Source organism: Pristiophorus japonicus, chromosome 9 (assembly GCF_044704955.1).
Source record: "Pristiophorus japonicus isolate sPriJap1 chromosome 9, sPriJap1.hap1, whole genome shotgun sequence".
NCBI lineage: Eukaryota > Metazoa > Chordata > Chondrichthyes > Pristiophoridae > Pristiophorus > Pristiophorus japonicus.
In genome coordinates, this window is record NC_091985.1 from 108,119,383 (window position 1) to 108,131,470 (window position 12,088).

Sequence of the window (12,088 nt, forward strand, 5' to 3'; positions counted from 1 at the left end):
CACCCCCCCACAGCTCGTGCTGGCTGTGCCGAGGGCCAGAGGACCTGTAAGTAGGTGGAGAATACCGAGGATTTTTTTAGGCGCCGTTTTAGGCGCGAAAAACGGGCGCCCAGCTCGGAGGGGCGCCCGTTTTTTTTCTTGTGGAAACTTGGGCCCTTAGTTTCTCTAATTATGTGGGTTGCACATTTCTGAAGTAGCTAACTAGCTACTTAACTCATAAAAATTGCTACCTTTCTTGAATCTAGTGAATGAAAGAGGAAAACTGGAGCAGTAATTATAATTCCTTAATCAGAGTAAATACCTTTAATCCCTACTTTCTATTTTCTTTTCTGTAGGCAGGTTACAATCTATTCTTCGACTTGTCCCCTGACTCTATATGCCCTGACCTGAGTCATGAGTCTGCCATTTGAAAATCTAAGTATATTACAGCTACTGCATTACTGTTATCTATTTTTTCTGTTATTTCGTTAAATAATTCAATAAGGCTGGTTAAGCATGACCTTTCCTTTAGAAATCCATGCTGACTACGCTTTATTGTATTTTTAGTGTCTAGATATTTTTCTGTTACATCATTGAGTAAAGATTCCATTACTTTTCCTACCACTGGCATTAAGGCATCTGCGGGCCGAAATTCGGTATCGCCATGTCTGGGGGCGGAAGTCTCGTTCCGGCTGCGAAATTGGGGTTATCGACCCTGAGAGGAAGTGGAGCGCAATGTCGGATGCTCCATTTCTCGGGGATGGGACCGGGGCTGCACCATCGTGGCATGGACCCCGCGAAATGGACAATGAAAGGCCGGTCCAGTAAGTCGGCTGTGAAAAATAAATGACGTTGCGCACTTCTCCTTTACTTTTTGCCCCACGAGTGTAGTGCAGCCCAGTTTGCGACCTGTGAAGCTGGCGGTGACATCGCCCATGACGGCCTCATGGGGTGCTAGCCAATTTCTACTGCAGGGCGAAAACGGGTCTCTGCGCACGCGATGACATCATCGCTAGCGCAGCGGCCCATGGTGCTGCCGGTATGCGCCTCCGCTAATTTTGCAGGAGGTAGTAGTGTCTCCCCCTGGTCTATAGTTCTCTGGACTTGTCATATCTCTCTATTTACATATAAGAATAACATTGATTGTGAGCCAGTCCTCTGGCACTATTCCCTTTTCTAATGAATTTTTGTAAATATATAATAGTGGCTCTGCTATCTCTTCCCTAACTTATTTTATTATGCGTAGATGCAATCCATCCGGACCAGCTTAACTACTTTATTAATTATCTCGTCCCTTTCTATCTTAAATGTCTTGATAAGTTCTGAGCAGTTTTTCTGGCCTTGAACCACTTTAAGGATCAAAAGCATCATGTGCCATAAAATGTGAACTAGCAATAGAACTGTGGCGTGCTAATTAACAATTTTTGACCTGGTTCCTGGCTCTGTTTGATTGCTAAGCAAATGTGTACTTGTCTAAATTGAGTTTCATTGATCCATCAGCTCAACCCCGAGCATGACAAGGCAAAGAACATTCTCAGCATGGAAAAGATTGAAACCTCCACACAGTCAATAATTTCTATTTTCAAGAAATGGGGCAATCTGGAGATGGACTATATGAATATTAGTAAAACAAGAGGCAATTAGAGTTCTTAAGATTTCAGAAACACAAGGCACTTGCACTGGACAGCCTGTTGAACCTTTGCAGTGAAAGTTCCTGCACTTCTTGCTTCTGGTTTCCTTGATGTCATAGATCATTCATAAGATTCAGGAGTAGAGAACTGTGTTATTTAGTGATCTTGTATTTAGCTGTGATGGACCTACTTCTCAGATCGTACTTGGCGTCTACATCAGGATCCATCACGGAAGGTCTGTTGAACCCAGATCAGTGGTCAGATCTTGCACATTGGTTCCCAGAGCTTCCAATTGACATCATAGCTTTTTGAAGGAACTGGTTTAGAGGAGCCAGGGTTCCACTAATGTTATGTTTGTTTCTTTTTGAGTGTTATTCCGATCCTATAATTGTATGACAATTTGACACACTAATTTGTTTTATTCCTTCATAGAACGCACCTATACGAGTGCAATATACATATGCTATTTTCAGGGCTCTTTGTCACATGATGTGCCTTGATTATGGAGCTCTCCAATTGCCTGAAGGTAAAAATCGCATAACTTTAAATCTTTATATATTAATTATCAAGAAGAAAAACAGGTGACCCTTTTACAATAATTTAAAAAAATCTTTTGGCTATGATAAACATGCATGTATAACCTATCCAAAGAACAATTCTAACAAATAATGTCCAAAGGAGACTATAAAGAGATTGTCTTTAAGCTTCTTCAATGGTAGTTTCTATAGATGCAAATACTACCAAGTTTGATTAGAGGTGGTGTGATGATCTTGTGAAGGACTATGTATAATAGAAGATGCTGGGGCTCAGCATAATAAGGCCTTTTTATAGCTCCTGCTTTATGTAAGCATTCTAAACCCACATATTGAACCTGATAAAATAATTATAAAGATAACACATCCATTTTTTAGAAAGATTTCAATATTGGCAACCTTTAATCAAAAATTGATGTCTTTCTTGCAACTAGTGAACAACTCTATTGGCGTTTCTACTTTCCAACCCTCACTTTCAATTCTTAGCTATCAGTTCCAAATGCGTATCTTTCTTCTGGGGTGGGGGGGGGGGGTGGTGCGGGGGAGAAAGGGACATTCCTTTGGAACATAAAATATTTGTTCATCTACGTTCACTCTTGCCTCTGAGTCAAGAGGTTCTGGGTTCAAACACCACTCCAAGACTTAATCTAGGTTGACAAGCAGTACTGATAGAGTGCTGCGTTTTCTGAGATGCTGTGGGATAAATTGGATAAAACCTGAAAATGGGCGCGGAGATTGTGGTGCGCGTACTTGAGGCAGTAAGTTAGAGGAGGGATCTATACGTGATGAGACAAGTGCGGAGGAGTCAGGGCGGGCGGAAATAATAGCGCATGCTAGCTTGCCGGATGGTGAGATCGCACACTAGTTCTGCTGTAGAGGATACAGATGAGATCTTCGATGGTCCAGGATACAGTGGGAGTACACAACCAAATGTTTGGTACACTGGAAAGCCTGCCAGAAAGCCTGGGCTCGATGTCTTGGAGGAGTCCGGCACCAACTTGGCACAGAGCTATGCGCAGAGCTTGGAGTCCATCCTTTCCAACATGGAATGGCTGGTCACTTCCATCAGCACGCCTGTGGAACCCATCATGATACTACATCTGATGGCCATGTCACAGCTTCCATTGCACCACAAGCAGCTTCCATCAAAGGTTTGAATGCTGCAGTAGATGCTCAGACTGCTGCCATGCAAGCTCAGACTTGGCTCTGGCTACCACTGTTCAAAAGGGCTTGTAAGGTTGCACAGCAGTCCATCTACTGTTCTCCAACAGATCAGCAGGATTGCTGAGGTGTCACCCTGGGAGAATAGCAATGGCTCCATAGAGCGCAAACTTGCTGTGCTATCTCAGGATGACAGCATTCCTGCTCTAATCCCTGCCACTCCACCAGTACCCTTGCTTATTGCCCATCAGCCAGCCCATGCCGAAATGGTACAGAATGAACCGGGTCCTCTCGGCCCAGAGCTGCTCGAGGTCATGCTCCAAGTTCATCTGCAGTCTCCTCAATTGAAGGTCAGCAGCCTTCCACCAGCCATGCTGCAGCCACTGGGGAAGCACCTCGTAGGATCACTCTGATGGGCAAAAGCACATGGAAGACGGGCACTAAGGGAATGCACAAGGGTAATCCATTTATTTTTGTTTGCTTTACTCAATTGAATGTATAAATTTGGATTGGAATGAGCGTTTTCTGGTGGTTTTAATGTTTGTGTTGTTGGCAAGAGGACGATATTATGGCCAGTGACTTGAGGTGTCTACTGTACATGGTCCATGTCTCTGAGCCACACAAGAGGGCGAGTATTACAACAGCCCTGTAGTCCATGAGCTTGGTGGTAGATTTGAGGGCCCGGTCTTCGAACGCTCTTTTCCTCAGGCGGCTGAAGCCTGCACTGGCGCACTGGAGGCGGTGTTGAATCTGTCATGTATCCTACATGGCTACTGTTGGTACTATCACAAGGTGTGCCACCAGAGGGCACAGCAGTGGGAGACTCATAGGTTACCTGTACAGGTGTGCCTGGCCTAGTATAAAAGGCAGGCCACCAGGTGTGATCCTCACTCTGGAGTTAACTAATAAAGGACTACGGTCACTGCAGTTCAAGTACAACACACTGCCTCGTGGAGTCATTACAAGAGCATCTACAATTGGTGACGAGATAATGAACTTTCACGCGAAAATGGCTACCCTTGGTATGTTGGAGCAGTTCGCCGATGGTGATGATTGGGATGCCTTTGTGGAGAGGCTAGAACATTTCTTCACACAAACGACCTGGCAGGAGATGACCCGGCCACACTGACTGATAAGCGCCGAGCTATCTTGCTAACCAGTTGTGGGCCCACCGTCTATGGCCTTGTCAGGGACTTGCTGGCACCAGCGAAGACAACGACCAAGTCATACAAGGAGCTCGGAACCCTGATCCATGAGCAACTCGAGGCCAAGGAGAACATCCTCACAGCCACACACTGGTTCTACACCCACCGACGGCCCGAAGGCCAGGAAATCGCGAAGTACGCCGCAGACCTCAGAAGGCTGGCGGCACCGTGCGAGTTTGGCACCTACCTCAATGAAGCACTGCGGGACATTTTTGTCATTGAAATTGGCCATGAGGGCCTTCTTCACAAGCTACTGTCGGTGGATACCACAGTCACACTGCAGAAGGCCACCTCTGTGAGCCAGTCATTCATGACCTCGACCTGCGACTCTAGGCAGATGACTCACCCTCAGGACTCAAACCCGGCAGGTACTGTGCACAGAGTGGTGCCGTTTAGAGGCTGGACTGTAGAGCATGGACCCTCTCGGAAGAAAGAACAGGCCCCCCGAGTCCCTTAACTCAGAGTCCGCTGAGGGAAGCTAATCGAGTAGCACCATGCTGGCATTGCAAAGGGAATCACAGGGCTCATCAGTGCCGTAGTACAAAGGGCCACCTCCAACGAATGTGTAAGAGAAATATGACTCACTCTGTCGATGAAGAGTCTACAAATGACCATGAATCCGGCGTGGATTATGAATCGATAGGCAAAGAGGCAGCCCAGTCCCGTGGGGAGGTACATAGCATGTTTACCTGCACCACTGAGATTTCCCCGTTGAACATGGAAGTCGAGATAGAGGGAATTCCAGTCTTCATGGAAGTGGACACGAGGGCGAGCCAGTTAGTGATGAATCAAGGAGCCTTTGAGAGGCTATGGGAAAATCAGGCTGAACGATCGAGTTGGTCCCGGTTCAGGCAGAGCTGCGCACCTACACCGATGAAATTATCCCAGTCGTTGATAGTGCGAATGTAAAGGTACTCCATGATGGCACGGTGCACAAGTTACCTCTGTGGATTGTTGCAGGTGATGGACCAACGCTGCTCAGCAGAAGGTGGATGGAGAAGATCCACTGGAAGTGGGAAGACTTCCCACTTCCAGCGATCGACGTCCTCTGCGTTCAGAGGCAAAGCAAGCCCTCACCTAAGAGTGGACCTGGCATCGGAGAGCAGACCAGCACGGCACCTGAGACACAGACCGCTCAGCATGACTGCGTGGAATGATCCAACTGAGACGACCCGAACACATCTTCCAGACACCAGTGGCAGGACTCCAGAGGAAGAAAATAGGATCCAGAGCCGATTTCCCAGCTTCGGAGGCAGACCCGGGGAGAAGAGGATCACCACAGTCGACATCGTGGATGGAGGAACGATGGCGCGCAAACCACAAGGTGAGGCGCTGAAGAAAAAGATGGCCGTGGCCAGACCATGAGGTGCAGCGCTGACGGAGCAACACGTGGCACCAAACGGAGAAGCGGATTGGGGTAAAGAAAGCAAGGCTCTCTTAAAGGAGGCCTGCAACCCACTATAATTAAAGGGACAGTTCCACACACTCAAGCAATGTAGTAGTAACTGTAAGTCAGAGACAAAATGTGTAAGTGATCATGTAAAATGTGTAACTAATAATCTGAATTGTATACATGCAACCAGCGAGGAAAAGTCGCGCGATTCTGTAAAATGCGTAATTGATGATCTGAACTGTGCACATGCAACCAGCAAGGAAAAGTCGCGTGATCGCGATCGCGATCAGATTCAGAGTGTCCATCATAAGTAAGGAAAAGTTGTGCGATGCAGGATTTCAACTGCACGCAGCCAATGCAGCGGGCAGACACCCATCGGGAGCACACAGGTCCAGCGAGCTACCCAATGCTATTGCAGATTCATGCACCATGGAGTGTGGCCACAAGCAGCTGACACACACGAGCTGCAGAGCAAGCGACCTCAGCAGGGCAAGGGCACCGGTATCGATACCATGTTCCTGGTTGGCTCCACCTCTCAGACAACCGATGGGACCAACTGCCACGAGCCTGAAGGAGCAGACTGTACTAAGGCGCACTCCCTAGACCCCATTGCCACCAAGGCCATACCCGTAGATGTAGGGTCACCTGCCATTGTTCCCCCAACAGAAACAGGCACCATCCAGGATCCCAAACCAAACGACGCTCAGATCAGCAAGTCAGCTGTTCCCTGTGTACTGCTTGACGACAGCTCCTCAGGAAGCAGCAGCGACCCGGGGCGCAAAGAAAGGACAGGGAGGTCACAGGCATCTGTGAACCGTCCTGATGCTAGGGACCATGGCAACAGCCCCAAGAGCAGGCTACGCGAGCCAACCGGGTTCCCACTGCCAGCACCAGGCACTGAGTCGCCACCAGACTGCAGGGACACAAGCCAGCAGTTCCGGAACTAGCTTGTCCTCACGCACTGGTCACTGCATCGATAAGGCATCTAACATACTTGTTGCACCACGGAACCACAAAAAATAATGCAAAACCCACTTTCCTGAACTTGAATGTACATGAATGCCAGGCGCCCCCGCCATAATCAATGTGGGGTGGGGGGGGAGGGGGTGGTGCGGAGAATGGAGTGGTCAGGGACACACACACAAACAACAACTACCAGCACGCTACTGCACCAACTACTCACCCAAGGTTGAAGTGACCCCGCCAAGGGTCAACCAGACAGAGCCCACATAGAGCTAAGCCCAGAGCACAGTCAATGCAGAGGCAATTTGCACTGAAGGCTCAGGGGGGAGTGATGTCATGTTTCATACATGGCTACTGTTTGTACTATCACAAGGTGTGCCACCAGAGGGCACAGCAGTGGGAGACTTGTAGGTTACCTGTACAGATGTGCCTGGCCTAGTATAAAAGGCAGGCCACCAGGTGCGATGCTCATTCTGGAGATAACTAATAAAGGACTAATGTCACTACAGTTCAAGTACAACACACTGCCTCATGGAGTCATTACTAGAGCATCTAAGGACACTACAGAATCTCGTCCTCAATGTCTGCTCTTGTTGAAAAGTGGCTCCTGAGACATGGGAAATGGTCCACATTGTCCAGGGCTGCGCCATGGATCTTGACGACTGGGGGGCAGTGCTGTGCGGCGAGGATAGGCTGGTGGAGGACCTTTTGTCTTACGGATGATTAGTGTAAGGCCAAAGGTGGGCAGAGGAAACATTACAGGGACACCCTCAAAGTCTCCCTGTTAAAGTGCAACATCCCCATTGACATCTGGGAGTCCCTGGTCAAAGACCACCCTAAGTGGAGGAAGTGCATCTGGGAGGGAGCTGAGCACCTCGAATCTCATAGCCGAGAGCATGCAGAAATCAAGTACAGGCAGTGGAAAGAGCATGCGGCAAATCTGTCCCACCCTTCCTTACCTCAATGACTCTCTGTCCCACCTGTGACAGGGACTGTGGCTCTCGTATTGGACTGTCCAGCCACCTAAGGACTCATTTTAAGAGTGGAAGAAAGTCTTCCTCGATTCCAAGGGACTATCTATGATGATGATGGCCAGTGATAGAGGAAAGATAAGGAGCATGGAACTGTTGGTGAATGGAGAGGTATGGTTGAGATTACTGATATCGTTCATTACTTATTTCATCATGTTGAGGCAGGCAGAAAGGGGCTGTCCACATTGTAGCTTCCCTTACTCTTCCTGTTCCACCAATTCCTTCTTGCACTTCCACTTCCTCCTCCTCATGCGTCTGCTCCTCAGCTTCTCACCTGATGGATGGTGGCAAGGGCTGTTCCCTCATACGGTGTGTTCTACAATATTTCTTGTGGCAGCAAGGCTCTCGTAGGCCTGCTGTGGAAGTGTACGTGGATTCCGAACCAGAGTCATGAACCGTGAATAACCCTTGTCCCCCAGTAGCCAGCCCTTAACTTGCCGTGGCGATTCATATACAGGGGGCACAGAGGACTGCCGTCGAATGAAGGAATTGTGACTACTACCAGGATAATGGGCATTCAACTGGATGATGCGCTTCCCGTGGCCACACATCAGCTGCATATTGAGGGAGTGGAATCCCTTTCGGTACAGGAAAATGGCCGAGTTTACATTAGGCGCATGCAAAGCAATGTGCATGCAATCAATGCGACCCTGTACCATGGAGAAGCCTGCAACTCGAGCAAATCCTTGTGCTTGCTCCGTCTGCTTTTCTCTGGCAAGAGGGTGTTATATATGCAATAAAGGTTCAAACTGAGTACTATTTAACTAAGTAAGATACAACCTTGCTTCTGCTTTATTTCGGCCCAAAGCGCCTGACTCTCAAAATGGCTGGCCTTTTATATGTGTGCTGCTCAGTGGCCTCCAACAATGGCACCAACTGGTGGCTACATACATGACAGAGGTAATGAGATGAAGCTGTCTCTGGAGGGAATTTTTATGTTTAAAAAAAAAAGGATGGGCATGGGGTTGAGCGGGAAGTTATAGGCATAGAAATTCGGTACCCCTCCTGTTTGGCGGTAACACTTGCGAGGCGCTAAACTTTGCGCCAGCGTAAAAATCTTGCCTCTCGCGATAAATTGGGGTTACCACCCCCAAAAGGTCTAAATTAAACAGTCTACTTCCTTTCTGGGGCAGGAGCCAGGTGTACGGCTCAGCAGCACTACACGTAGCGCACGGTGATAACATCACGAGCCCTGGGTGCAGGAGATCAAGGCGCAATGCTGCAGCGCCACTGCTACACACCTGCCGAAATTAGCAGGAGTCATTAGCTGCACCACGCCCAGTCGCAAAGTCATTTGTGCCTCCCATTAGCGCCCCCTGGAGACACTCACTGGAGCCACAAATGACTCCAATTTCTCCCCTAAAGTGTTAAAAATCTGAATCCCGACAGAATCTGCCTCCAACTCACCGACTTCTGGTTTTAATTGGGGGGGGGAGGGGGGGAAGCCAAGCCGCTCCCAGGAGGCGGGCGACCATTTAACTATTATAATGAGGCTGGAAACCTCAGATCTAACCTCCATTTTGAATTTAACTTTAGCTGGTCTGGCTTTGCAGGCCTTGCCAGCGAAAGTGAGGTGAGGACTGCTGGATCCAGGAGGTAAGTGCTCTCCCCAAATACATCCCTTCAGACTTCTTCGGATTAAATTCCATTTGCCATTGTTCTGCCCACTTGACTAAGAACTAACCCAGCAGAAATAAACTTAAAACTTAACAAAAAAACACTCACCAGCTACTCACCAATCAGATCCTTCCCTTGTGCTGACGTAACTTTTACTACTCTGACGTCACTCTTTCGAATTTTGTCTCTGTTGAGTTTCTCTCACTTTGATCCTACTCAGACCTCGCCCAGGTACGCTGCCTCCTCCGGAGGTCAATTTCAGCCTCACAGAGTTCAGATCATCATCCTTATAGGCAGTTGCTCGAAATCGAAGAAGACTTGCTTCCACTAAAAGTGAGTTATCAGGTGGCTGTACAGTCCAATGTGGGAATTACAGTCCCTGTCACAGGTGGGGCAGACAGTAGTTGAGGGAAAGGGTGGGTGGGGAGTCTGGTTTGCCACATGCTCCTTCCGCTGTCTGTGCTTGATTTCCCCCCGCATGCTCTTGGCGACGAGACTCGAGGTGCTCAGTGCCCTCCCGGATGTTGTTCCTACTAACATAAAAACTGACTGCAAAAGCTTCTATAAATATGTGAAGAGAAAAAGATTAGTGAAGACAAACATAGGTCCCTTGCAGTCGGATTCAGGTGAATTTATAATGGGGAACAAAGAAATGGCAGACCAAATGAACAAATACTTCGGTTCTGTCTCACGAAGGAAGACACAAATAACCTTCCGGATGTACTAGCGACAGTGGGTCTAGTGAGAAGGAGGAACTGAAGGATATCCTTATTAATTGGGAAATTGTGTTAGGGAAATTGGTGGGATTGAAGGCCGATAAATCTCCGGGGCCCTATAGTCTGCATCCCAGAGTACTTAAGGAAGTGGCCTTAGAAATAGTGGATGCATTGGTGATCATTTTCCAACAGTCTATCGACTCTGGATCAGTTCCTATGGACTGGAGGGCAGCTAATGTAACACCACTTTTTAAAAAAGGAGGAAGAGAGAAAACAGATAATTATAGACCAGTTAGCCTGACATCAGTAGTGGGGAAAATGTTGGAATCAATCATTAAGGATGAAATAGCAGCGCATTTGGAAAGCAGTGACAGGATCGGTCCAAGTCAGCATGGATTTATGAAAGGGAAATCATGCTTGATGAATCTTCTGGAATTTTTTGAGGATGTAACTAGTAGAGTGGACAAGGGAGAACAAGTGGATGTGGTGTATTTGGACTTTCAAAAGACTTTTGACAAGGTACCGCACAAGAGATTGTTGTGCAAAATCAAAGCATATGATATTGGGGGTAATGTACTGATGTGGATAGAGAACTGGTTGGCAGACAGGAAGCAGAGAGTCGTGATAAATGGGTCCTTTTCAGAATGGCAGGCAGTGACTAGTGGAGTGCCGTAGGGCTCAGTGCTGGGACCCCAGCTCTTTACAATATACATTAACGATTTAGATGAAGGAATTGAGTGTAATATCACCAAGTTTATTGGTGGCAGTGTGAGCTGTGAGGAGGACGCTAAGAGGCTGCAGGGTGACTTGGACAGGTTAGGTGAGTGGGCAAATGCATGGCAGATGCAGTATATTGTGGATAAATGTGAGGTTATCCATTTTGGGGGCAAAAACACGAAGGTAAAATATTATCTGAATGGCGGCAGATTAGGAAAATGGGAGGTGCAACGAGACCTGGGTGTCATGGTTCATCAGTCATTGAAAGTTGGCATGCAGGCACAGCAGGCGGTGAAGAAGGCAAATGGTATGTTGGCCTTCATGGCTAGGGGATTTGAGTATAGGAGCAGGGAGGTCTTATTGCAGTTGTACAGGGCCTTGGTGAGGCCTCACCTGGAATATTGTGTTCAGTTTTGGTCTCCCAACCTGAGGAAGGACGTTCTTGCTATTGAAGGAGTGCAGCGAAGGTTCACCAGACTGATTCCAGAGATGGCTAGACTGACATATGAGGAGAGACTGAATCAACTGGGCCTTTATTCACTGGAGTTTAGAAACGTATAAGATTCTGACAGGACTGGACAGGTTAGATGTGGGAAGAATGTTCCCGATGTTGGGGAAGTCCAGAATCAGGGGACATAGTCTTAGGATAAGGGGTAGGCCATTTAGGACTGAGATGAGAACATAAGAACATAAAAATTAGGAACAGGAGTAGGCCATCTAACCCCTCGAGCCTGCTCCGCCATTCAACTAGATCATGGCTGATCTGGCCGTGGACTCAGCTCCACTTACCCGCCCGCTCCCCGTAACCCTTAATTCCCTTATTGGTTAACAATCTATCGATCTGTGACTTGAATACATTCAATGAGCTAGCCTCAACTGCTTCCTTGGGCAGAGAATTCCACAGATTCACAACCCTCTGGGAGAAGAAATTCCTTCTCAACTCGTTTTTAAATTGGCTCCCCCGTATTTTGAGGCTGTGCCCCCTAGTTCTAGTCTCCCCGACCAGTGGAAACAATCTCTCTGTCTCTATCTTGTCTATCCCTTTCATTATTTTAAATGTTTCTATAAGATCACCCCTCATCCTTCTGAACTCCAACAAGTAAAGACCCAGTAGTCTACTCAATCTATCATCATAAGGTAAC

At 47.8% G+C, this 12,088-nt stretch overlaps 1 protein-coding gene across 8 annotated transcripts in view; it reads left to right on the forward strand.

Moving 5' to 3' along the window:
• Positions 1 to 12,088, forward strand: part of LOC139272658 (potassium/sodium hyperpolarization-activated cyclic nucleotide-gated channel 1-like) — a 609,801-nt gene that overhangs the window by 158,708 nt on the left and 439,005 nt on the right. For all 8 annotated transcript variants that reach the window (XR_011594930.1, XR_011594929.1, XM_070888734.1 and 5 more), the window contains one exon: positions 2,043 to 2,136. Coding sequence is in view for 6 of the 8 variants with exons in the window: in XM_070888734.1 (XP_070744835.1) it covers positions 2,043 to 2,136 (94 nt within the window). In the remaining 2 variants the exon portion in view is untranslated. The remainder of the gene's footprint in view (positions 1 to 2,042; positions 2,137 to 12,088) is intronic.